This window comes from Fusarium falciforme, chromosome 3, assembly GCF_026873545.1.
Source record: "Fusarium falciforme chromosome 3, complete sequence".
In the NCBI taxonomy this organism is placed as follows: Eukaryota; Fungi; Ascomycota; class Sordariomycetes; order Hypocreales; family Nectriaceae; genus Fusarium; species Fusarium falciforme.
The window spans coordinates 3,351,448-3,377,534 of NC_070546.1; the positions used below are offsets into that span (position 1 = coordinate 3,351,448).

Consider the following 26,087-nt stretch of genomic DNA (forward strand, 5'->3'; position numbering starts at 1 on the left):
AGCTATTCTCGCGTGACGTTGTCTGGTTTGCTATTTTGGGTTGGGAGCTTAGTCATGGCGGATGCCCATGTCTCCATCAACACCACCAGCCCTCTACATCGTACCATTACAACCTGTTGCCGGATTGCCCGTCGCAATGGAGGCTGCTCTACCACGGCTGCGGTCAATTGGGTCTGCCCGACAGGGCCACACCCTTCTGCGTGCTACAGCTTGTGTTTCTTGCTCTCACCGCGGCTTCTCGAGCTTGAACCGGCCCCCGCCAAATTATCCAGGCCATGTGCCTCTGACGAGGGTTGAGCGGGCTGGAATGGCCATTGGGGCTAGTCTGTGGTCCTTTTTCGACCCGTATCGTCATGGTATACACTCTACACCATTCTGATTACTCTAGCTAACTCGTCAAAGACCTCATCGCTGCCACAGGCGAGGCCACCGCAACCCCATACTTCATCTACCGCCTCCGCGACGCCATGCTCGCCGACCCGACCGGCCGTCGCATCCTCCGCGCCCGCCCCCGCATCTCGTCCAAGACCCTCTCCCTCCCTGCCCTGCGCGCCCTCCCCGAGAACACGGTCGGCCGCGCCTACGTCGGATGGCTCGACCGCGAGGGCGTGTCGCCCGACACCCGCTCCGCGGTGCGATACATTGACGACGAGGAGTGCGCGTACGTCATGCAGCGGTACCGCGAGTGTCACGATTTCTACCATGCTCTCACGGGCTTGCCGATCGTGAGGGAGGGTGAAGTCGCGCTCAAGGCGTTTGAATTCGCAAACACGCTCCTCCCCATGACGGGGCTGAGCATCTTTGCAGCGGCGACCATGAAGCGCAGCGAGAGGCAGCGCTTCGCGAGCATCTACCTCCCCTGGGCGATCAAGAACGGTGCCAGGGCCAAGGAGGTGATCAACGTGTTTTGGGAGGAGAGGTTGGAAGATGACGTGGATGAGCTGCGGAGGGAGTTGGGGATTGAGAGGCCGCCGGACATGAGGAGTATTCGTAAGAGGGAGAGGGAGGAGAAGAAGAGGTTGAAGGAGCTGAGAGAGGGGGGGTTTTGATACCCCTTTGTACCCGTCGCCCTCTTGATTAGCTTTGTATAGTTGTACTGTAGTGTAACATATCTGTGATTCTGGTGACGCCCAAGTATTTCGTGGAGCGAGCTAGGAGTCAGTAGGTGGTTACTCCCATGTGTGTCGTGGTCCTGAGCAGATGTCTGACGAGGGCTCACCAGATGACGAAGCTCTTGGCATCTATACTTAGATTGAGATGCTCAATGGCTGATGATGAGCTTGCGGCTCCAGGGCCAAGTTTGATGGTGTGTGCTAATAAGTGGTCATCGCAACGGCTTCGAGTTGCCTCGTGATGAGAATGAGTATACACCAACAGTGTGATGGCGCCAGTGGGCGCCAACGACACTGCGACCTATCGTTCTCAATCTGCTCAAAAAGAGTCATGGCATTGCAATTCAGATATTGGACTAGCAAGTAAGTTCCTTGCTCTTCAAATCCCGTGTGGTTTCAACGTCGAGAGAGTTGTTGCAATCCAGGGGCTCGGGTTCTGCGTTTCAAAAGACAAGCCGGAGCATTACACGAGTGAGAATGTATTCATGTTTCATGTAACATACCTTGGCTCATGAGCTCACTTAGGGTGTTGAATAAATATCCTAGCAAGTATTCCGATCTGATTGTGCGGTCGCACATGGAGTTGATGGGTTCAGCCTCTAGTCCGCCCCCAGCATCATACAGGAACAAGACCTTCTATCGGATATTTACAAGACACTTTCCATCACTCATCACTCCAACCCGGTCAATAAGTGTTCAATGGTCAAATATATATTGGGCATCAAGTAGATTGACCCTCAAGTCAAAGTATTATTAGTAGAGGCAACCGCCAACGGTGCCGTTTTGAGTTGAGAGTTCCCTGCAAATGTCTAGACAAGTCTGGTCCTCCTTTCCAGTGTCATTGGCGTCTCTAGAGCTTAGATTCCCTAGCTTCCTTAGGTTCCTTAGGTTCCTTGGAGTCTTTCTCGCCCTTCTTCGTCCTCTTCTCAAACTCATCCGGTGGGCAACAGTACAGGATAATATCTGGTTCATCCCCATACATAACCGTCCCTCCCTCTTTTTTGCCGCCAGCACTCATCCAGCCGTAAGTGTACACTAGTACCCCCGAGTCGTTCTTGAAAGAGGCTGTCTCTGGTGCATCGTCCTCGCTTCCATCTTCACTCTCGACATCATCACCAGCGTCGTCTGTCTCGTCGTCCTCTTGGTACATGGGCTCCGACTCGATAAACACCTTGGGAAGCGCCTCGCCGTACATCGTGTTAATGATTGCGTTCATGAAATCCTCCTTTGTCACGCCATTCTCGTTCTCCAGCTCGATAGCGGGCTCCGAGGGGGATTGGCAACAGGGACAGCCGAGTGCGTGCCTATTGTCGAACAAGGTCACGCTACACGTAGAGACGGGCGGCTCGGTCAGGTAGTGAGAGATCTCTTGGTTCTTCAGAACTGAATCCTTGAGACTTGTAAAGACCCCTCGCCAGTAGGTCTGGAATGTCGAGGGCGAAGAGGGGTCAAAAGGTGGGCTGGCTGGAAAGGCCTCCTTGGTGCCATCAGCAATGGCATCAATCATCGGCCGCCATTTTTCGAAGATAGGGCCCGGGTCAGAATCTTCCTCAGAGTCTTGAACATCCTTGGTCTCGTCGATTTGAGCCTCCTCGAGGACGTTGGCCTTGTTGACGTCTTCTGTAGCCATGGTGGAGTGCCGTCTGAGGTTGAACAATGCTCGCGGTTCGATAGCGAAGAGAGGAGAACAACGCGATGAACATATATAAGGTCTTGAAGGAGATAAACGCTGCCTCAATGTCAGTAATTCCGATCGTAGCGAATAAGCCGTCAGGGATTCACGGCCTGACTCACACGGCGACTCAATGCGTCGGCCCCCAAACGATCAATTATTCCACAGAGGCGATGCCGAGGGGCAATCCTTGAAAGTGTTCGAATTGGGGCCTTGAATGACATTTATCTTTGCCTAGTTTAAGGCAAAAACAAGAGACTTGCAACTCAAAACAATCACAAGGCACAGGATTGGACATGTCAGACGGTTGTCGAAGCGAGGTTTGGTGCTTACCTGCCCAGCATAAGCCCAGCCTCAGGCAGCAGTCACAGTCTACAGTAACAGGCAACAACAGTGGATTACTGTAATAAACAACTTATATTCTCTTGGCATCTTAACAAGAGGAGCCTAGAGGCGTATTTGGGTTGTGGTTCAAGGGGCGAGGAGGTTTGACACACCAACGATTCGTCATGCCACCAGACTTCTCATCGCAAACTCACTAATATCTCCATAAACTAATAATATAAAATACTAGAAGTCTTAGGAGAAAGAACTCCAAAGCATTGTATAGTTCATAATGTACCTGTTTACCAATTCATCGAGACTTCTAAAGGCCCCTCCGCAGGTTTACTCCTGCTAATGGAATGAATACGCGACCAATAGCTGAGTCGGTATAACAAATACACGCCGTATTCCGGGTGGTAACTATAAGATTAGAGGCTATTGTTTGTGAGTTTCACGCGTACACGAGCTTTCCAGCAAGTTCCCTTTGCAGCAGGAGTCGTGTAACAGAATTACACAAGCACGCACAGAGCCACCAGTCCAGAAACATGATCAGCCAGAGCAGAATCACGCCATCTATATTGGGTTAAATATCCATTCAACTTCCTCTTTTCTTCAATCCTGCATGACCTGCCTTCTTCAAGTCAGCAGACGGGAAGTCTCATCAAGGCCGGGCGAGCTCAGCACACTCTATCATGAACACACATTGAGGAGTTTTGAGAAGAAACCATGAATCTAGTTTCAGTCTCAGCTGGTCATACCTGCTGTTCGCTCCCCTGACAGCCGAATGGCCCTATTTCAATCTACCACATCTTTCAAGCAAGTGTCGTGATGTGACCTCCTTGGCAAGTTCTCTATCAGACGCAAGAGGCATGAGGTACCAGCTCAGTCCAGGTAGAGTTCCGAATGCCCGGTGCGAAGTGAGCTCTCTGGGATCCTCATTTCCATCCGTAAGAAGGTAGAAGCCCTCTTCTGACTTCAGTGACACCATATGAACACCTCACAACATGGATACACAACCAAGGCATGAACCATGGGCAACACACCCAGTCAAAGTCAATAAACGCTCTGTTACGCCTGTGCCTAACCTTACATGCCTAAATCTATTGATACAGTTGAGAGAGGCCGCGTCTCCAGTTTTCTTTCCTGAATCGCCTCCTCCCCGACACTTGTCCGTTCGCATACCACTCACTCCTTTCCCGGAATCAAGACGCCACTAGTTGTTGCATTAAACGAGGAACCTTGACTGCATCCTGGTCCAGAAAGTCATTATAGCAATCTTGAGGCTGGCGACCAACCGCGGACGAGGCTCTTTGGTCCTGGTTTCCTACCGTCGTCCGAGATGCCCACGCCTTGGGCCCCGGTCGTTGCCGGAGATCTGGCTAAACAAAAGCCGAGTCACTACCAGCGTCGAAGCTTCTAACCGCATGACCTAGAAGAGTTAGCCATGCTCCACTACTGTGAGTGCGGTGAAGACGCTATCAACATACCAAACGCCCGGCCAGCTCTATTCTGGACGTGGTCGCTTAGCACCGTGCGGGTTGCCCCAATCACCGCCGCCTTGGTTCTGGTTGAAGCCAAAGCCGGGGTTGAAGTTGGGAGGCATGCCTTGGAAACCTAGAGGGGTTAGCTATACTCCATCACAGTCTCTGAGTTTCGACATACCAGGCATCCCGTTGGGACCCATCATGCCCATTCCCATGTTCCCGGGCATACCCATAGGCATTCCGCCCATAGGGTTCATACCCATCATGCCTCCTCGACCTCCTCGCATTCCACCAGGGCCGCCGCGCATGCCTCCACCCATCATGCCGCCCCGGTTGTTGAAACCGCCAAAGTTGCCGCCGCCCATGGGTCCGTTGAATCCACCTCCCATGTTGGGGTTGAAGCCACCCATATTGTTGTTGTTATAGTTGCGGTTGTTGTAATTGCCCTGGTTCATACCGCCACGGTTATATCCGCCGCGTCCTCCCCGGAAGCCGCCGCCAAAGTTTCCACCCATATTGTTGCCGCGGTCGTTGTAAGAACCTGACGATGAACGGTTCTGGTCCTTGGCCCGGGCTGGGGCGTCCTTGGGCAGTGTCTTGAAGGGGTTCACATTGGGGTTCCAGTAGCTCAAGTTGATTTTCTTGTGGCCAGCTTGGCTCTCGGCCATGATCTGTTCGACGGTGTGCTTGAATGCGGTCGCCGCCTGAGGTGAGTAGTACTCGACGTATGCTTGGCTAGAAAACGGTCAGTTACTCCATCCAACTCATCAATTCCATGAGAATCGTACCCCTTGCTCTTGCCGTTGACCTTGTGCTCGCTGAACGTAATGTCCTTGAGCTCGTCTTCACACTCAGCTTGTCGCGCCCATCCTCGAATGTCATCGTCCGTGGTCCACCAATTCAACTCGGAGATCATGACTGAAGTGGTAGCAGCCTGGTCAACTGGCCGGCCATCTTCTTCCTGCTTTCGCTTGGTCCCTTGTTGGGAACCGGAACCGTGATGGCCAGGGTCGTGGCTTTGACCACGATGGCTGTCTTGCGGGTGGTGCTCATCCATGTTCTGATCATCGTGGCTACCCCGTCGGTGGTCGTCATGGTGGTGATCCTGGTGGTGGTCGTGGTGGCCACCATCGCCGCGCTGGTCATCCTGCTGCTGCTCGTTGTTGGCATCGCCGTAAAAGTCGATCTCAAAGTCCTCTTCGGCCATCTTAGCCGATTCGATGCACGAGGCACAGGTTAGTGCCCTGCAAGCGATCTAAAGGTCAACGAGGGCGAGGTTGGTCAAAGATGATAATTAGTCTGCGAGATACACGAGACGGCCTCTGGTCTTTACACTTGGTCATCAGCCACTGATCGCTCCGTTTTCCAAAAACCGCACCCCCCAAGACTCAGAGGCCTTGAAACACCAGTGTGATGATGAAAGATGAACAGGACTGGAAGCTTGCAATACGTACACTCCTCGGGTGACAGGATGGATTGAGGTCCAGATGATACCTCCAGACAAGACGATCCTCGACTCAAGGATCCAATCTTGAGGACGAAGCTCTGTGCTCGCAATCCTCGATATCTAGCTCCTGGGCAAAGGCACAGGTACAGGCGGGGAGCAGTGGAATAGAGGATGCCGTCTAGCCCGATCAACCTTCCTCCTTTCCTTCTGCGAGCGCTTCCTTCGGTCGGCGATCAATCGCGATTCGGTCGCAGGCAGATTCGACGCCGAAAACTGCGCTTGGGGATCCGTCGACGTCTGGCTGTCCGATTTATTCAATCGGCGGCGCGCGGTTCGTTGGTTGTCGGCCCTTCCGTCACCGTCTGAATCAGGCTCTCGCGGCGCACGCTCACCCAGGTCGAACCGGGAAGAACTAGCTTAATGAATCAAAGCGCCAGTAAGCAAACTCGAAAGGAAAGAATGAAAAGGATAGAGAACGCTTGAAGATGGGCCTGAGATTCGCGTTGCAGAGTTGATGGAGATTTTGCGAGAACCCAAGGTTGCGAGGAGAAAGAGCTTCGCGCCTTCTTTCCGGGGAAGGAGCTTCGCAAGCAAAAGCCAAACGGCACGGCACACCTGCAAAGGACTTCCCTCCTGCCTCCCCCCGGCGGCAGCTGGCGTCTAGCGGCTCGCGTCTGGGGGAAATAGCCTGGGAAAGCCGCAGGCAACCAGCTCAACCCCACTTTCCATGCTTCCGCGACTCTCCACTCTTTGGGGCTGAGGCGGTGGCATCAGGGGAGAACCGTTGTTCTGGCAGTGGCTGGTGAGGTCCAGATTCTGTCCCGGAACATCTACCGGCCCGTCTGCCTTTTCGGAAATCTGGCCTTCCCCCAATTGGAAATTATTGTTAACACGTCGTTCGCACGGGGGGGCAGCTGTCATTACTGGATCACCAAAAGAGGCCCCCTTTGCGCATTCTCGACCTTTTTGACTCTCCTTTCTCCCATCCACTCACGCGACCCATCAACGACCCTTTTTCTACTGACGAACCCGCCGTCTCTCTATTCTTCTTCGTTCACCTTACTTTAATATCGTCTTTTCGACCTCCTCTCCTTTCAAACACCCGCCAAAATGTCCGACCAGGTTCAAGAGCTTCTCGAGGTTCCCTCCGAGTTCGTCAAGGACGGCGTTCAGTTCATGCGACGATGCACTAAGCGTACGCCTCTCTTTGCGCTTGGTTCGGTCTCTTACTAACTGTCATCTTCTAGCCGACCAGCAGGAGTTCCTGCGACTCTGCCAGGCCGTTGGCGTTGGCTTCCTCATCATGGGCGCTGTCGGCTACGTTGTTAAGCTGGGTATGTCCTCAATCACCACCCAATGCGACTCTACTCTAACCCAACTGCAGTGCATATCCCCCTCAACCACGCTCTCGTGGGCAGCGCATAAACGACCAACCGACGGGTGGAAATCTGATGGTGGCGACTCTACGATAATCCCCAACTAGCAAATGGCGTGGCTGGGGCGTCACACAACCTTTCTTGTTGCGAGTACCTTCAATGGGGCGGAGTTTAACGGAATCATGGCGGGAACGCGACATCATACTACGCTGGAATTCGATCGAGCGCCGTGAGGACGATGGTGTCCTTTTTTGCGTGCAGGGGGAGCTGTACAGATGGGGTTGAGACGACACCCCTTCGAGGCAGCTGCGGAAGACGATCAATTGTACAAAAATATATCCAATGTCTTTTCTGCAATCTTGTCTCGCTCTAATGAATTGCATACGTTGAGTTGTAGTACAAGTCAGGGTCTTCCTTGAGCACATTGCTGACGCTCCGGCCCATGGGCGGATCTCCCTCATCGTCAACGTTCTCGTTGAACGAATGCACTGAGCAAGTTCCCTGAGCCATGTTGTGTCCGTTCCATGCTGATGCTGAAGAATTGTCAGTCTGGAGGAAGCTACAAACTAATGAGTCAACTTACCAACGAGAACAGGGGCGCTGGGATGCCAGCTGGCATCACGAACACAGGTTCCCCAGTCGCCGCGCTCATCGAAGTGATAAAGGCGATACCGGTGGTTCATTGGTCGCGTGCGCATCGTCGCCTTCTTGACATCGACAATTCCCGCCAATGTTGCGTCCATGTTCCAGATATACACCTTTCCATCTGTGCTACCAGAATACACATACCTCGAGTTGGTCGCCGAGGGAGGTGAGAAGTGGCATCTGATTAGAGTTCGGAGTACCTTGTGGCCTCGGAACGTCACCAATGAGTTGTCGTTGGGGTGTACGTCCCAGTCCTCGTCGTCATAGACTCCTCCGCGGTAGTCAAAGTCGCTATTCCGCGTGTGCCGGGTAGGATTCAACTCCTTGAATCGGTCGGTAGACATGGCCATTCGGAGATCCCAGAGCTTCATGCTTTGGTCCTTGCCATTGCTGAGAATGTAGCGCCCATCACCCTTGCTGTCGATATACGTCAAGCCTTCGATGTGGCCAACGAATGCTCCAGCTTCTCGGTTGTCGCCCATACTTCGCCGGTCCCAGACCTTGATTGTTGTGTCATCAGATCCCGAGTAGAGAATGTGGGGAGACATCTTGTCAGCGAAGCAAACGGCGTTGACATCGTCCTGATGCCCACGAACGTGGTGCAGAACCGTCCGTGACTCGATGTCGTATACAACAAGAGACGCCGCGCTAGTTCCTGCAACCAGCTCTCTCCCATCGCCAGAAAACCGAACAGACCAGATGCCGAAGCCACGTCTCCCGTGCCACCCATGCCTGGTCCCATCGTCGAGATCCAGGGTGTAAGGGTCTCCGGTGTCGTTTGGATCAGTGGGAGCAATCGAGACCATAGTCTGGATCGAGGTGTAGGCCAGCCATTTGTTGTCAGGGCTCAGCGAGGCGTCTGTGAGTGTCCACTGACCCCAGGGATAGCTGACTGTCTTGTAATGCTTCCAGTTGTATGGGTTGGATGTATCATACATCCTGACCTTGAAGTCTTGGGAGCAGGCGAAGAAGAAGTTTCCATCATCGGAGAACTGGCCCGAGTATACAGGATCATCAAAGTGAATGATCTGTTCCGCTCTGCTCCGCGGCAACATACTCTAACATGTCATATTAGTTGAGTCGTCTGGGTTTTGCCGGTGAAGCTCATACCTGTGTGATGAGAGCGTTATTCCTTAACCGATCTTCTCGGTCCCCCAACGCCAACTCACGCTCCAACATCCTCGTAGCAAGACGCTTCTTGGCCTTGAAGTTGTAGTCGTTGGCACCAAACACCCCCGACCGCATGAGCTTGATGCCCTCCTCGCTCGGGACCTTCGGGAAACGATTCGGGTCTTTGGGTGTGCGCCGTCTTCCCAGAGGCCACTGCAAGAACTCAATATCGCTTTCAGGGTCATCTTGGAACAGGACGTTGGTGAGTTCCCGATTGCGCATCAGTGCAACAAGTTGTCCTCTGGTCAGTAGTCCTGTTCTGGCACCGGCTTGGTAAAGTTAGTTCTCTTCTCTGGTAAAGGCAGAAGGAGAATACTTACATCGTATGAGATTCAGAATGCGCTGTGCACTCTCATCATCATCCTCTTCTTGATCGTTCTGGTCTTCGTTATCGTCTTCTTCACCGTCATCGTTGGTTAACAAGACCTCAAACTGGAGGCCACCGTTGGCGTCTATACATCTTAGATGAAGCTCTGCAAATTCTCTCATTCAGCTCAAGCATACCTTGAAACCCATCGTCATCATCTTCATCCGGCTCGTCCTGATAGTCGGGATCTTGATCGTCGTCATCCTCATCCTGTTCTACTTCGTAGTACCATGCCGGACCTGTCGAAGGTTCGTGATCGCTCTGCCCCTCGTGAGCTTCTCGGTCATTTTGATTCTCCGGCTGTGATTCCGAACTCCTCCCTTCGTTAAGGGGAGCCATATTGAGTTCTGGGTGTGAGGTGTCGTGAGTGAGATGGCAGCTCACGATTGGACCTAGTGCTGCTTGCTAAGCGAGACCGCTGGGAGGGGACAGGGCGGCCGACTGGCGGGGTGAACGGAATAGATTGTCAAGAGATTTATTACAGGATATGGAGAATTATGAAGACTCGGTAAGGAGCTTGGGAAATCATGAGTCTGATGAATTATCGACGATGCGATGTGAACGAGATGTTCAAGCTGAAGTCGACGGTTAAGCTTCCCGAGCTTATGACGACATCCATCACCGGAGATTAGATAAGACAAGCCGCGATAACACAAGCTACCCTGAACAAGCCAGCTTCAGCGACGGAGTTAAGCACACCTGTGTCAATTATATCGAAAATGGCAACACGTGAGTGTCTTGAAGAAATACTCTTTTGTTTTAGAGATACTCTACGCCCTGGATCCTAGTGCTCACTCGGACCGTTCCTTTGTACAGCCAAGAGCGACCAATCGGTACGACACCATCACGGCGTCCAAGCGCAACACCACATCGGATGGCTGCAGCTTAATGTACTGAGATGGCGCAGATACGTCCGAGTTTGCTTATCGAACAAGCTGACCGAGATCGGGGGCCAAGTTACGGTACAATGCATGCTGTGACAGCCCAGGGTCCCATGTTGAAGTTATTATCAATATCCCCCTTGTTGCTTTCACACCTCAAAGGTACATCTCAACCCAGAGTGGTCGCTCCAAGGGACTTGTCCAACCCCAAACTCCTCCTTCTCAATCACACCGGGATGCATGACCTCGATTTCGTGCGGTTGCAAGCCCAACATAGCAATCTTGTCGAGCCGACCTGGCGGGAAGGCCTGTTTTCCATCAACGCCCCAAGTGAACCCCGGCTCAGAGTCGTGCAGCTTGACCCAAGCATCCACAAGACCATTATCTACGACAAGTGTATTATCTTCAGGAAGGACAGGATTGAAATCACCAGCTATCAGACCCTTTCCAGTCTCTCTCAACATTTCTGCAGTGATTGACAGTTGCTTAGGGCGTCTTGAAGGTTCAAGGGCGAGTGAGTCGAGATGAACGTTGATCAGTCTAAGTCGCGATATCTGGGAGGAGTTATCTGTTGAGGAGGAAACAAAGATATCGCTGCACAGGGCATCTCTGCCGAAGCGACTGGGAAACTTGACCCTCCACACTGGTCCCAAAGCCGAGACAGGCATGGATTTGTTGGAGGGTCCAAACCTGGCCTTTGAAACAAGCATCATGGTCGCAAACATGTGACCTCCCCAGTTGGTCGTATCCGCTTCAGTCGAGAACCATGATTCTCGAATGCGAGCATCTTTCAAGAGATGTAGCAGCGCCGGCTTGGAAACCTCCTGGAAAAAGATGATGTCGGTCACGGGCTTTAGGTCTAGGATGTGAGAGACGATGGCCTCCAACCGAGAGTCAGAGAAGTGAGCACCAGCGTCGACGTTCCAAGTGACGATCCTGAACTTTGGGTCCAGATTTCTGCCGAGTTCCGATGCTTGGCGGGGCGGCCCAGAGGTTTCAACAAGGCTCCAAGTCTGCGTGGATGGAATGAATTGGTGCCATGACTGCTGCAAAGAGGGCGAGGCAGATGAGGGAGGTGAAGCGGTGGTAAACATTCTTCTGAACAAGCGCGGCAGATTGTTCATGATCGTAATATCAGGAAATTGCGTCCGTATGCAGGCAATCCCCCTCCAAGGCATTGACAGACAATTGCTCCCTTGGTGAACAGAGCCCCTGTTTACGATCATAAAAAAGTGGCCACGACGGCCCCTGAAGCTCGTGTAAAAATAGGTGATTAAACTGTTGCCTTAGTCAGATTTAGGCTTAGCGCGGCACGGCTGGGGCCACGTCGTCCACTGTTCTTTCCTCTGACGGGACTTGCCAGACCCCTGCAAGCTCGAATTTGCCCTGTCGCTCCTGCACTTTGGCTTTGGGACGGGACCTTTGGGCCTGGGGAAAGAGGGAAAGAGGGAAGTTGGCATCTCCACATGAAACCTCGAGGTTGACCTGACTGACCTCCTGTGACCTTCCTTGCCCCTAAATCCAATCCAAGCCATCCAATATCCAACCCCAACCAATTCCATTCCAGTTTCGTTCTTCAACTCCCTTCTGGTCTCTCTTGTAGTCGGTGCCCACGCATTGCGCCCTCATTAATTTTCTCTTTGGGACACCTTTCTTTTATTTCTTCTATTGTCACGTTGTCACTTGCGCGTCAGACGGACTCGAGTCCAATTGATCCTCCGTCCTCTCCGCTCCGTCATCGCCGTGGACCGCATCCTACGTTGCACGCGACCTCGACTCCTACAAGGTTTGCGGCTTTGAACCTGTCTGTCGATTCTCTTCTCGACTAGAGTTTCGTCTGTCCTCTCGACCCGCGGCCGTGACCGCTGACAGCAAGTCTTTGCGACTGGCTATCCTCATCATCTCGTCTTACTCTCGACATCATCGACTTGTCGCCCACCATGAAGATCCGCACCAAGCACTCGCCCTTGCTCTTCCTCCTCCTCCCATCCATTGCCTACGCGCTGTCATCCCATGACATTGCCGACCTACCAGCTCCGGCCGCGGTCCCAGAGGCAACAAATGAGATACCACAGGCTGGTCTCAACCGACACGATGTCCCGACCAAGGACGCCCCCGTCGATGGCAAGGATGGAAAGCCTCACCATGGGCCTTTCATCGAGACGACGGATGACCACAAGCGGACAAACGCGGCCGCCGCTGGATCTGCTGAGGGCGACCCGGATACCCTCCCTCAGCTCAAGGGCCGACCCGTTGACCCAACTATCGTGGATGGTAAGAAGATCCCCGAGACCAACGACGGCGTCATGTTCGACACGAATCGAGTCCATGCTCAAGAGGGTACCACCGGGACCGAAGGCGGCGTGACCGAAAAATACAAGGCAAAGAAACTTGAGGAGGACCTCAACGGAGCGAGTTTCAAGAAGCCCGAGGCTCCTAAGGAGGCGCCTCCTCTGCCACACAGCGAGGAAGAAAAGATCCGCGCGTCTGGAGGTGTGGTGAAGGAACCCGGCAAGGATGCCGAGGAGGTCGGGTCAGAGTATGAGAAAGAGAAGGAAGGAGAGGCTGTTAAGCCTCTCGTCAAGGGAAACAAGGGTAACGATGATATGGATTTTACTGGACTGGATGTGAGTATCGATTCACCTGCCAAGAATCTGAGACTAGGATTGCTGACATTATTCTAGAAGCCAGATGATCTCCCCGAACGACCAGTTGGACAGAACGCACCTTTCCATGATTCCGCCAAGAAGGAACCTACCGAGCCGAGCAGAGGATCAACTCACGGCCAACAAGATGACGATCACCTCAGCCAGCCCTTCCACTCCTTCGTTCTATCCTTTACCATGATTTTGGTCTCCGAGGTTGGAGACAAGACTTTCCTAGTTGCTGCCTTGATGGCTATGAAGCATGACCGGATGGTGGTCTTTACTGCCGCCTTTGGTGCCCTGCTTGTCATGACGGTGCTCTCAGCTGTCCTGGGCCATGCTGTTCCCGCCCTGATCCCTAAGCGCCTGACCGGTTTCCTCGCTGCCATTCTCTTCTTTGTCTTTGGAGCCAAGCTGATGCGGGAGGGTCTCCAGATGGACCCCAACGAGGGTGTCTCTGCTGAGATGCACGAGGTTGAGCAAGAGCTTGCCGAAAAGGAAAAGGAGATGGGCCGCAAGCGAGGTGATTCCGTGTCAGCTTACACTCTTGAGATGGGTCTCAATGGCAACGGCCGAAGGTCTCGACCCAGCAACCGCTTGATGTCGCCTCCCCGATCGCCTTCTCAGTCCCCTGTTCGGGAATCCCGTGGTGGTTCGTCTGGCATCTTCCAAGGAGTAACCAACCTCTGCTCTCTTCTGCTTAGCCCGGCTTGGGTTCAGACCTTTATCATGACCTTCCTGGGCGAGTGGGGTGACCGAAGTCAGATTGCTACCATCGCCATGGCTGCCGGACAAGATTACTGGTGGGTTACTCTTGGTGCTAGCTGTGGCCATGCCATCTGCACTGGTGTTGCAGTCATTGGCGGTCGGGCCATCGCCGGTCGAGTCAGCCTCAAAGTTGGTAAGTTTATGACCTCTACTCTACGCTTGATATCATGGGAGCTAACATTTCCAAGTCACTGTCGGCGGTGCCGGTGCCTTCCTCATCTTTGGTGTTCTTTACCTCTTCGAGTCTCTCTATGGCTAAAGGCGATTCCTGCCCAAACGGCATTTCTCTTTTCTCCAATATACAAGGGTTTCACACCTGTCGTCATCTGAGACAAAGTGACTGACTACATGACGCCTATTCATTGTAATACTTACTATCCACGTTTAACGGCCGCTCTGCAGTTTTGAGACGTTTTCGCGAGCACCGACCGAGCTCGGTATGAGAGGAGCCTTGTTTCTGGAGGCGTTCTCTCCGCCTGGTTCGATCTTTTGTATAATACACCTGCCTGAGATTGTCTCAGCTCTCTCTTTTTTTCGGTGCGAGGGCAAATGCTCCCTCGGTAGGATAAAGGCTATGGAATGAGACAAAAAGTAAAGAAGAGGTCAACTAGTGATGCAAGGGAAGATTCGGAGGAGGAAGGCTTGGTGGGAATGGCGGAGTTTTTGGAAACAGGGAGAGAGTGTGTGTCTGATGAACTGGATGGAATGATAAAGGGACAAAAGTAAGGGGTAATGGTGCAGGACTAGAATTGGAGCTGGTGTGTCCATGTTGGTTACTTGATGTAGCTTGTATATGGCGATCAAGAAGCTTCTCGGCAATGTATGAATAAGAGTGATCAATGTCTCGTGTCAAGACTGCTCAAGATGTTGGGCCCAAGAGCAAGGACAGCACAGGCGAGATGTTACATGACAAACCATGATAGACAATCAAGTCCATACATTTCATTAACATTTTCCCCTATCCATAAGGTATCATCCACCCCTTCCCAGCAGAACAAATATCCCCTTGTACTCTGGAACCCTCCTCCCTTGACCCATACATCTAGAACCGACAGACATTCAGACAGCCACCCAAGACACGGTATAAAAGGACCCTTTTCTCTCAACAACCTCGTACATTCTCGGGGCTCATCACATATCTCTAACATCAGGCCTTGTTCCCATTCCCTCCCCTAAAGCGAAAGGGGACGAGAAAGCATGGTAAAAAAAACACAGAAAATGAAAAAGTAAAATACTAAAGAGCAAAGCCAACTAAGATTCCTAAATAAAGAATCACGAAAAAGAGGCTCCATCCAAGCGTCAAGCATACAAGCGTGATATTTCGACAGTTGTGTTCTTGCTCTCTTCTCAGACATCTTGGTACGTGCTGTCAGGCCGTTATTGGAATCAAACAAAGGGGGTTCGGTTGTGTGAAAAAAGAGAGGTTGGGTTGTTCGTTGATTCTGACATTTCTATGATAGAAAAAGATGCGCTCCTTCAAACATTTTTTTTTGGTCGTCAGTCATATAATTCGCGGTCATAAGATCCTTGATATCGTCCTCTGGCCTTCAACCTTCATCCTCCTCGTCGATCGGGGCAGGTGTGCGTCGCTCCGTGCGCCTCTTAGGTCGCCGGTGTCGCGAGCTGCTGATGTTGCTGGCCGAATCGTCGGGCATGATATCGGCCTCGTCAAATGCCCAGTCGTCATCGCTGCCTGGGTCACGGTCGCTTTCAGCCCATGGTGGACGTTCATAGCCCGATGTTTGCGAGTTGCCGGAGCTGGGTCCTGATAGAATGTCGATGCGTCGGCGGTTCTGGAGGTTCTGCATCAATCCCGCACCTCGCTGACGCAGTGCTGTTCGAACCAGCTCTGCTCGGTGGTGCAGCTTCTCAAAGGCATCCTCTAGCTGCTCCATTCCCTTGTATATATCTCGCTCAATCTCTGCGATGACTGCCATCTCCATCTCTTCATCGTTAGAGACTGGCTGTCGGCCAGATGGCGCCCCTGAGGATGAGAGGCTTACAAACGAGGCTGGTGTAGTACCTCGCGAGTAGACGGAGAAGGGTGTTGTGTTTCTGGAGCTATACACAGATGAAGCTCGGGGGCCAGGGCTCATGGTGCGTGTGTGATAGTATCCGCCAGCGGGAGTAGGACCTCGTGACTCGGGGTTTGGTGTGTGCAGCGTGTCGTCGTCAGCGCCGGACCAGAGGAAGCCATCGAACCGTCCCGAGATGAGAATTTCCCATTCCGAGTTGTTGATGTTTGAGAGGGCGACAAGTAGATCGTGAGTGTGTGAGTTCTTGATGAGATATGTGGCCGACTCAGCATCACGAGGGACCTGAGGCAATCGGTACAGGCGTTGCAACGCAAGACCAGTCTTGATGAGGAAATCAGTGCGAGGTCGATGGCCAGGAGTAGGTGCGCGGACAGGTGACCGCAGCTCCTTCGATCCTGTCATGAGAGCATTGAAGTATGGGCGATCCTCGGGATCAAGATTTGTGAGAATGGCGAAAGAGAGCGTCTCATCGTCTACTTCCTGAGGTGGTGGCACCGGTGTCTCTCCTGTGTTGGATAGCCATCGGTCCACAGCAGATCGGACCTTCTTCGACTGCCGGAGGTAGTGCTCTCTGAATTCCTCTGCGATATCGGGGTCGAGCTTCACAGGAGATGCAGGTCGAGGGGGGACATCGGCAGAGATCTCGGCCGCTTTGGTTCCAATCTCGGCAAGGTCGAACGGAGGCCACTGCGGGAGCTCGATGCGTCCACTCACCCACTCCAGGACATCACCCCAGTTCAGGCCCTGGTGAATCTCGTGTGAGTTGTCACACATGATACAAGTGCAGCCATGAGGGGGCAGATCCCGGGAAAAGACATTCTCCAGGCGGTCCAGGAGTCTACGGGCAACAGATCGGTGCCCCGTGGCAACAGCAATTGATCCCTGCTTGTTGAGGACGGTGTTGTACTGCTCCAAAAGGTTAAAGAACGGAGCGAATAGGGTATCAGCGCCGGCCAGAGGAGGGTTGGATGGTCGGGTTCCGTTTTGTCGAGGTAGCACAGACAAGAAATTCTTTGGGGCGGGATAAGCAAGGCCACCATTTTGGAGGAGGTAGTCGACACGTGGGACATCCTGGATGTCCAGACCAGGCGGAGGAGGTGGTGGAGGAGGTGCCGCGAAAGCAGATGCCGGAGTCGCCGTTTTCGAGTGCAAGCTTGAACCAATATCTTGGACGTCAATGACGGAGGGTGTGCCAGATTTAGTTTCGGGATAGACGCTAGGGAAGGGTGTCTGAGTGGGCGTCTTGGGAGATGAGTCTTGAGCACTCGAGGGCGAGGACTCGGCTCCTTCCACCTCGGGTCTCTTGACGCTTCGGGTTGACGATGTCCGCTTGGCTGAGGGGCGAGATGAGCTGGAAGTCCTCGATTCAGGTCGGAGCTTGTCTCGGGAGCGGATAGCGGAAGATTTGACATAAGTAGCTTGGCTCGAGGATGCAGATCGGCGACTAACTCGGGAGCGTTCCTCGTTGCGTGAGGCTGACCGGGAAAGGGTTGAGGATCTCGATTTCGAGCGATGTAGACCATCCTCTTCGGCAGGAATATCTTCTGTTGGTGTATCGACCCTTGGCATTTCGACCTTGGGCGTGTCTGTCCCCGGAGTCTCTTCTGGGGCTTCTTCTACTGGAGGTTCCTCCTCTGGTATCTCTTTCTTCACTGTGTCTTCTTCGGGTTTCTTGTCACCATCAAGATCTGTCCGGGGTGGGCTGGGAGGCGAATCTGCCTTGCCGGTTGATACTGGCGACTTTGGAGATTCAGGCGCCTCAGCATCCGCAGCGTCGCTACTGGCACCAGGTTCGGCTGGTTCAGGAGAAGGACTGGGGCTTGGGCTTGGGTAACGAGGAATGGCTAGAGAATCGCGACTAACGATTGCCTCCTTGCTGTGTGCCTTGCTGAAACTGTGGTAAGGCCTCGATATGCGCTCCGAGAGGATAGAAGTGGCAGCTGTCGAGGTTCTAGCCATGTCCGAGCTGGCCAAGTCACTCGTCGAGGCGGCACGATCGCGGTGGTGGTGATGGTGGTGATCATCGTGGTCCCTGTCCCTGCGATGTCGGTGTCGGCGGCTGGAGGTGTGGGAGATGGTATCGCTGCCTACTTCGCTCAGCTTGCTCCTGGAAGAGCGCGAAGTGCGGTGGCGGCGTCGCTCGCGGTCGTAGTCCTTGTCTCGTTCTCGGTCACGGTCTCGGTCGCGCTCCTTGCGCTCCTTGCGATCTTTTCGCTCCGACTTGGAGCGTCTGGGCTTTTCGCGCGGTGACCGGTCGGCGTCGGCGACCTCGACGTCACGGTCCTTGGAGGACATGGTGGACATGGTGGACCATGGGGGGGATGGGGAGATTATCGGGTGAGTCGTCGAGTATTAACCGAGGGTTGATCGCTGTCGTTCGAGTAGTAGCAAAGGGAGGTGAAGCTCTGGATCAAGAAAGCGGTCAAGAGGGGAGGAAGCGCGTATGTTGGCGGAGTGCGTGCGTGTCAGAAAAGGGAAAAATGGAGGTCAAGAAGCGGTTAAGGTTTCAGGCCGTTAGGAAGCCTGATCGAGTAATAAAAAAAATTAGGCAGATTCCGCAGCTGCGAAGAGGAATGAGGTGAGGGTGAGGGGATCGGAGATCAGGTCGGGTTGGCAGTGCAGAGGCAGTGAATCGCGGCCGGAAGAGCTGTTGGGCAGTCTCGGCTTTGGTTGGTACCTGCCTGCCCTGAATCGCTGTGTCTCAGGTCATGGAGACTTCAGGCACCAAGGCAGGGTTAGTCTGACAGCTGGAGGCGCCTTGCGTCTTCTGCGCACTGCGTGCTTGTCGGGTTCCTTTCGAATCAGTTATAGACCATATCACATAGTTAGAAATTTAATTCCGTCTCCCTGCTCGCCTTTCATCGCCCTTCCTTTTCCACTGCGCGCTGTCAGGCATGCGAGATGATTTCCGGGCTTTCATCTTGTGTTTGGCCCCCAAGCAATCCATCTGTCTCTCTCATCTCGCTGATATTCGCTTTCGCCATCTCCCTATTGATGGCCTTGACCGCGAGCACACAATATGTGACCATTGTGGCTCTTTGAGGTCATATTAGTTTTTCTCTTTCAAAACTGATTGATGAGTGATGTAGGATAGCTCTCACGCTACAAACAGTGACTGACGATGCAAACAGTCCACACGCCCAGCCAGTAGGTACGCGTCATGGTGGTCCTCCCTTCCAAAGGACAGGAAAATGCCACGCAAAATCAATCGCATGCATAGACGACTCGCCGTTGAACCCAATCATAACTACAGCGCCCAGGATGGTGCCACTGCGGGAGCAGCATGGGTGGCGTGGATGCAACTCAGAGAGGCTGTTGCCGCCGAAGATTGCGAGTGAAATTACCTCCTAGAGACAGCTCAGAGTTTCCCAGAACTAACTTGTTTTACTATTTTATTCTGATTTATCCTACAACAGATCCAGCTCTGGGCACTCCGAAGGCGACATCCTCAATTCAGGAGGAACCTTGCCTGGGTCAAGCGTCCTGGTCTGGACGGAGATCTAACCGGGTGAGGATTCTGTTATCTGCCATGTGACAACCTATGACCATCATGAGCCACATGGAGAGCGCCTGAAAATAGCCAAAAATAGGTGGAACATCCAGGATGTGTTGGACGAAGAGAAAGTCAAACTTCTATAGACCGTCACAAGCAGGCTGTTGCTCATTGGCCGTATCCCAGGGCACATGATTTGTGATTGGGTGTGATGAGCGCTCTCGTCGCACCCAGCCATAGTCGGCGTTCGTTTGTGCTGCGTCTCGTGTAAAATACGGATAGAGACCTATCTTCAATTCTACGAATTCAAGAACTCCTACGCTGCTTCTAGGGGCGATGCCACGACTGCCTGCTTTGCCCTATTACTCAGACTGACACGCCTAACTTCAAATAGCTGATCTCGCAATGCAACAAGCACTTACTACCCACTGATGCCTATCTCCACATCCTCAAGAACGTGAACCCCGCTGGAAGAAGCTCGTTCCGAGGAGTCCCAGAGCTCGTCCTGGGAAGCCGGTACCAACAGTTCGGCGGCTCGGATTGAACTAGAGTACTTGTGTTGTCCGGCTCTCTCGTCCCTGACACGGAGACGGAGCGCCTGCCAAGTCCATCAAGCCGAGTCTTCCATATATAGACTAGCGAAGATCAAGGCCTGGCGGTTGCCTGAGTCCATTTACTGGTGCTTAGAGAGCGAGGCGTTTGTCTAGATAACAACAGCAAATACTACACAATTTCCAACCGTTAGCGTGAACCGCCCAACCCGTCGGCCATGATGATGCTTGATTCAGCCCGCAGGCTTTGTGTTGGCCTGTTCTCGACGGCATTACCATCAGGTAGCAGGAAGTAATATCAGGGGCCTGCCACGGTTAGCGCGCGCTTACATCCTATGGCCACATAACCGATCTTTTCGAGGATGATTTAGATAGACAGCCGCCTTCTTCGCGGGAGTCAGGCTCGTGTGTCAAAGAACATGCTTTGCCAGGCTGACCCTTTCGTGCATAAAGACTTCCCTCCTCGCGGAGAAATGACTGCATTGCTCCTAATGAGCATCTTCCCTGCACATCTTATCTACAAATCATGCCTTCCGACAAAGATCGTCTATACGTTGCCCTGTATGCCCGTGGAGGGGCACCAACCATGCCGGGACTCGAAGACACACAAGTCAACTACGCCAACGCGGCCATCTTGTTCTGACTGTGGCAGATACCACTGGGCTCTCATAGTGGGGCCGAAGACGGAGGGTGACGGGAGCAGAGGCGCTCGTTTTCATGCGAAGGAGACAATGCAGTTCGTGGGCACTCCTCCGGTGGCCGAGTCTGTCTGGGAGTACGAGGAGCGAGAGAGCTCCATGTTGCCAACGCCGATGTTGCTTATTCGAGTCATAATTGGCAAGGTCAAGGATAGAAATAGTTTGGAGTCTCTCTTGAGAACCATTCCAGTTCGCCCTGGTGGAGGGGTGGAATTGTGTCTCATGGGTGAACGAAGCTATCGAGACAGCTATGGGGGATAAGAGAGTCATGGGGACCACCACTAAAAGTGCTGGCTGGGATTCGATTCGAGATACCGACATGTGCTTTGTCGAGGAGAAGAAGGCCGCTCATCGTTTTGATGGACAGGTAAATTTTGATCAGAACAAGGCTGCAACCTGAGGTATGATTGATGGGCTTGAGCGAACTCCTTGAAACAACTCAAGGTTTCTGCGGCGCGTGATGCTGGAGAAATGAACAGATTAGATATATCAGAAGTCGCCAACATATTTACGCCTAATAGTTTCCATCCTCAACACCTCTGGCATGGGCGTGATAAATTGATCAACTGGATCCGCCCAGAATGGATTCTGGGGGTTAACATACTTGGCAGTTGTATACTCCCAGTATGGCGGGAACCATCCTGCCGTCTCCCAGTCCACTATTCCCACCACAGTGTCTCCATGGATAAGGATGTTGAGGCTGCTCAGGTCGCCGTGGGTCAGAACCAGCTTGTTTTCTGCTTGCTGATAGAACGCAAAGAGCTCGGCAAGGTCAGGGAATTTAGTGCAGTCGCAGTCCCAAGGAATACCGTTGGCTAGTGCTTGGTGAAACTCGCGCACAGTAGAGTACGGACCCCAGTAGTCCCGTGATGGTAGGCGACAGTCGAGGTCTATACGTTCCTCTCTCAACCAAGCTTCTCTGGGCAGAGCAAGTGACCGATGCCATCGCTTTTCTTCACTCGAAAGGCATCTTCCACTGCGATATTTCTTGCAACAATATCTTCCTCGGCCAAGATCTCAACGCCATGGTTGGTGACTTTGCGGGATCGGCCCTTGACCAAGAACAATGCCTGTCGTGGTACGAGACCAGCCACTCTCATCCAGACACTGAAGACCCATCGACAATGGGCTCCGCTTTCTACGAGATCCTTGTTGAAAAAAGACCTTTCGAAGGGACAGATGAATGTACAATCGAAAAAGAGATTCGATGTGGTCGATTTCCAGAGCTAGAACAGCTCCCTGCGCTGAAAGACGCCATTGCCAAGTGTTGGAACCAACGATATGATAGCATCAATGAGCTCTTACAAGATGTAAGACGAGGTGAGACCAGCGCTTGGACAATGGCTTTTCCTTTCGCGTGCTGGATTTCTAATAAGTCACCTACGAGGTGTTAGTGTGAGATCGAACTTTAGCAACCCCACCATAGGTGCAGCCGCCTAAACTCATGAGTCGTCTTGCACGCGGCCCGGCCCGATGCGCTTGCCTGGCAGCATGAGGAAATGATAATCGGTCTGCCGGGTTTGGACTCACTCAGTGCACTGGTCCTTTAAAGATGAGTTTTGGTTTGCCCACAGCGCAAGCCTAACAAAGAGTCACCGCCGCCCGTGAGGCACCCCCAACTGCACCCTGTTTCAGCAACCAGTCTTATCAATAAATGGCAGATATCGCAGGCTGTACTGTGGACAACCAAGGATGCTTCCCCTCGTGACTGATTCATGGACATTGATGATACACGGGCCTTGGTTAGCATACAGCACGATACCACAACACTGAATGACTGCTGCCGAACGTATTACATCTCTGCAGACTGTCAAGGCTAGCTTATCCATAAGATCAGGCCGGCCTGTCCAGCAACGGCTCGGGAATTTTCGCCATCATCCACCCCGCTCCCCGAGCAAACAAGACAGCGAGCCGGGACACATGTGTAGTCAAGATCCTTTCGTTCTTCCATTCCACGCGAAGATGTCGATATCATTTGGCACATTCGGGAGGTGCCCGGGACCCCTCTTTGTCAACAGTAGTTTCCCGTCCTGTGCAAATGATACAAGCGTGCAGTTGGCGTCGCAATCGAACACGCTGATTGACCCTGCAAAGTACTCGTGGAATCTCTTGGGCTGCTCTCCCTCAAACGACTCGTTCGTAATATTCACCCAGAGACGTTCCTAAGATATGTTAGCCTCGAATATGCGCGAGGACTAAGCTCATATACCAGATCGCCTGCAGTGGTTTTGGCCATCGTTGATGGGGTTTTTTTATGGCCTCGTATGATAGACTTGTTCATTTGCGGCAAGTTCTAGCTTCAAAGATTCGGTAGGTTGTTACCCAAATAAGGGCCTAATCTGTATAACGCACGATCAGAAACACACACGCGTGGGCCAGAGCGATTGTTGCTGTTGACTGTTGACTGTCCCATCTCATGACTTCGAATCTCTCTATGTGCCGATCACATTCTCCTGACTAATCCTCTGATGCATCGCAACTCAAATCCACCTTCGCCATGCGACGATTCACATCCTCGACATGATCCCCTCAACCCTCACACTCAAGCATGGTCGCGCTACGAGATCCTGCCATTGACCAAAATCCTTCGCCCTTGTCTGAACGTAAGCATCAACGCGAATGCACCTCCAGCCTTAGGAGGAAGGGGCATCCTTCGTCTCTAGTCTTACGGCTAGTCAGAGCGACATCTCGATGAGCAGGCCTACACATTGACATCGATCTACCATGGTGGCCACGTACCAATGACAGTCTGTTTGAAACATTCCTCTCTAATCGAACAAAAGCTTTCTTCCACACCACCAACTGTCACACTGCTTCCTTCAGCGCCAGCTCAAACGCAGGCCCAACAAAGACCACCAACACGACGCGGCGACGTTAACAGGGACCTAAATATCCTCCCAACTTCCCACCCTCTCATTATTGACTCTCTCAATGATGGATTACTCATGGCAGGACCGCAGAATCGAAAGCGATAGCGTGCCGACGAGTCCTCGCGAGCCGACATCGACCCTCCAGCAAAGAAGACTAAGACGAGAAGCGAAATCAAGCTTGTCGCTTGGGTGTCTTGGGAATACCCCCCTGAGTTCTGGGATAGATTGTCTAAGATCAACCTGAGCCATAGGGCCTTGAAGGAACTCGATAGACGGACCCGAACGCAGCGCTCTCCTTCTCCTCTAGCCAGTCCCATTAGATAAGTCCTCTCACGCACCATAACCTCTCGAGAGCTGGCTCGGTTCGCGAGATACGGCGGCCTAGACTTGCGAGATCTTAGAGGAGTAAGTTAATATGAGCTTAGTCTATGAAGTGTCTTTCTGATAAGTCTATCTAGTACCCCTACCTACTAATCGAAAATTAATACCCCGTTGCCATAAGCGTAAGCCGATCTTCGCGAAGCTGGAGAACCAAGTCCATAGATCTAGCCTTGACTCTTCCCACCTTAACGACGACGAAGACGAAGAAGTCGACACCTTATAACCGCGACTTTGATTTCCATTTGACCGAAAATGCCATCCATCCGACATGGAAATCGCGGAAGCTGGACTTGGAGGAAATAAGGGCGACCCTCGTAGTCCCGAGGCCGTCACTCTCGCCTTCCAAGTCCTCCGACGGTGCATTTGAAGCCTTTCAGGAGAGAAACGATCGGGCCAAGGATGAGGACGCCGTGCTTGCAAATGTCATCCTAACCATTCTTGGTCCGAGTTAAGCCAACCGTTACTGCGCGAGAAACACGGTATTTGTGAATCTCGAGCCGCTCATAGATGGCACTATCGCAGCGCCTAAACCGGATATCTATTATGGCGCGTACCCCGATCAGCTGGCTCGGTCTGCCCTCAATGAGTTCGCTGGCCATATTGGCCCGTTAACCATGGAGAATAAGCCGATGGCGCCTAACTTCTTCCTGGAAGTCAAAGGGCTGGATGGCAAAGCAGCGGTGGTAACGCAATAAGCTCGCTACGACGGAGTAGTTGGGTCTCGCGTTATCCATAGTCTGCAAAATTACGGGGTAGAGGAGCCAGAATATGATGGCAAGGCCTATACCTTCAGCCCGACATACCACGATAGCTTACTTAAGTTGCACGCCTACTATGTCACAGCGCCGACGACCGAGGGAGGACAGCCTGAGTATCATATGACTCAGGTAGAAAGTTATGCCATGACCAGTGATCTTGACAAATTCGTCAAGGGGGCTGGGGCGCTCAGGAACACCATGGATTTTGCTGAACAGCACCGAGATGACTTCATCCGGGCCGCAAATGTCAGAGCGTCTCAACTGGAGACAGCTGCTAGCTAAGAACGCACTACAGCCGAGATACAGCCTCCAGAAGACTCAGCTGATGAATTGGCGCTTTCCCTTCCCCGTTATCTCTATGAGGGCGATGATTCACAGGACCAGTCAGGCGTTGATCCACCAACGAGCCTCACAATAAGCTTCGCGTCGAGATCCGGCCCTTATCACGGAGCAAGCGTTGGATGATGGAAGCAAGGTAACACGACAACGACTAATGACTGTTGGCAATAGTCTTGTTCTAGTAAAGCTCGTACAGACAAAGAACCCTTTGGGGTCCTTGTTACTCAGTCGGGTGGCTGACTCCTGGCACTTGCTCGGCAAATTATGGGGAGGGATGCTTCAGAATGTCAGACTCCTCAAGCCCTCTAACCAGATAACGGGAAGCGTTGGGTTTTTAACATGGCGCGTTGGATGAAGCATGATGAGATCTAAATTGTTCGCATTCATGGCTTAATATCGCAATCACCTCACGCTCCCATCGTGATGATGCAGTCACAACCCCAACGCTTGGAATGACTCGATGCACACCACGGTCACTTCGCGACGCTCACGCTGCCACGCACGCATCCAAGCCCCCGTCCGTAGCTTCACGTAAACCATCTCGTATGGTCGGCGGTGCTGCCCAATCCTCCATTGCATACACATCCATCCATCACTAACGCTCCAACACCATAGGTTAAGCGCGCATTCCCACATGAGACTCCTCTCACCATGACGACTGGAGCCCAACACCACCATCTGCGCATCATGATAGGCCGACCAAAATACCGGTTTAGCACTTGCATATTCTCGAATCTTCCCCCTCATAGGACAAGTTGTTACATCATGCATCTTTTTCTTTTATTCCCGTATCCGTCATAATCTATTGCGAGCTTCTCTTGGCTGTCTAAGTGATTCAACAAAGCATAACACTCGCCCTTATTTTCCCCATCCATAATGTTTCCTTCTCTTAATAAAAAATAACGCCGATTCCGTATTTCACTTGCGCTCTTGAAAATCTCATGAGCGTCTCGTAGCATCATGCATACCGCGACGCTGTGGCTTAGCCGACCTCCTCTTAAATCGATCGAGGCAAGCAGCTTGTGGGTATCTCCCTCTTCGACTCATCCCAAGTCGTCAATCCATCCAGT

General features: G+C 52.6%; 9 protein-coding genes across 9 annotated transcripts; 3 read left to right on the plus strand and 6 right to left on the minus strand.

The window, feature by feature from the left end:
* Positions 1-61: 61 nt before the first annotated feature.
* On the plus strand, positions 62-1,251 carry NCS54_00431600 (Ubiquinone biosynthesis protein COQ4, mitochondrial; the record flags this gene model as incomplete). Its single annotated transcript, XM_053149857.1, has 3 exons — positions 62-356; positions 403-990; positions 1,166-1,251. The coding sequence occupies 3 exons, from the start codon at positions 62-64 to the stop codon at positions 1,249-1,251; spliced, it is 969 nt and encodes a 322-aa protein (XP_053005832.1).
* Positions 1,252-1,962: 711 nt separating this feature from the next.
* NCS54_00431700 (Hypothetical protein) lies at positions 1,963-3,008 on the minus strand (the record flags this gene model as incomplete). The annotated part of the gene is made up of 2 exons (XM_053149858.1): positions 1,963-2,841; positions 2,907-3,008. 2 exons carry the CDS (start codon positions 3,006-3,008, stop codon positions 1,963-1,965), a joined length of 981 nt encoding a protein of 326 aa, XP_053005833.1.
* A 1,604-nt stretch (positions 3,009-4,612) lies between these two features.
* Positions 4,613-5,799, minus strand: NCS54_00431800 (RRM domain-containing protein; the record flags this gene model as incomplete). Its single annotated transcript, XM_053149859.1, has 3 exons — positions 4,613-4,722; positions 4,771-5,327; positions 5,381-5,799. 3 exons carry the CDS (start codon positions 5,797-5,799, stop codon positions 4,613-4,615), a joined length of 1,086 nt encoding a protein of 361 aa, XP_053005834.1.
* Positions 5,800-7,149: 1,350 nt separating this feature from the next.
* NCS54_00431900 (Hypothetical protein) lies at positions 7,150-7,464 on the plus strand (the record flags this gene model as incomplete). The annotated part of the gene is made up of 3 exons (XM_053149860.1): positions 7,150-7,234; positions 7,287-7,373; positions 7,424-7,464. 3 exons carry the CDS (start codon positions 7,150-7,152, stop codon positions 7,462-7,464), a joined length of 213 nt encoding a protein of 70 aa, XP_053005835.1.
* A 320-nt stretch (positions 7,465-7,784) lies between these two features.
* Positions 7,785-9,936, minus strand: NCS54_00432000 (Hypothetical protein; the record flags this gene model as incomplete). Its single annotated transcript, XM_053149861.1, has 5 exons — positions 7,785-7,948; positions 7,999-9,118; positions 9,171-9,499; positions 9,551-9,682; positions 9,735-9,936. 5 exons carry the CDS (start codon positions 9,934-9,936, stop codon positions 7,785-7,787), a joined length of 1,947 nt encoding a protein of 648 aa, XP_053005836.1.
* Positions 9,937-10,627: 691 nt separating this feature from the next.
* Positions 10,628-11,602, minus strand: NCS54_00432100 (Hypothetical protein; the record flags this gene model as incomplete). The annotated part of the gene is made up of 1 exon (XM_053149862.1): positions 10,628-11,602. The coding sequence occupies one exon, from the start codon at positions 11,600-11,602 to the stop codon at positions 10,628-10,630; it is 975 nt and encodes a 324-aa protein (XP_053005837.1).
* An 816-nt stretch (positions 11,603-12,418) lies between these two features.
* Positions 12,419-14,150, plus strand: NCS54_00432200 (Hypothetical protein; the record flags this gene model as incomplete). The annotated part of the gene is made up of 3 exons (XM_053149863.1): positions 12,419-13,105; positions 13,163-14,024; positions 14,080-14,150. The coding sequence occupies 3 exons, from the start codon at positions 12,419-12,421 to the stop codon at positions 14,148-14,150; spliced, it is 1,620 nt and encodes a 539-aa protein (XP_053005838.1).
* A 1,288-nt stretch (positions 14,151-15,438) lies between these two features.
* NCS54_00432300 (Hypothetical protein) lies at positions 15,439-18,231 on the minus strand (the record flags this gene model as incomplete). Its single annotated transcript, XM_053149864.1, has 1 exon — positions 15,439-18,231. The coding sequence occupies one exon, from the start codon at positions 18,229-18,231 to the stop codon at positions 15,439-15,441; it is 2,793 nt and encodes a 930-aa protein (XP_053005839.1).
* Positions 18,232-21,158: 2,927 nt separating this feature from the next.
* NCS54_00432400 (APH domain-containing protein) lies at positions 21,159-22,905 on the minus strand (the record flags this gene model as incomplete). Its single annotated transcript, XM_053149865.1, has 3 exons — positions 21,159-21,588; positions 22,743-22,831; positions 22,879-22,905. The coding sequence occupies 3 exons, from the start codon at positions 22,903-22,905 to the stop codon at positions 21,159-21,161; spliced, it is 546 nt and encodes a 181-aa protein (XP_053005840.1).
* Between the last annotated feature and the right edge of the window lie 3,182 nt (positions 22,906-26,087).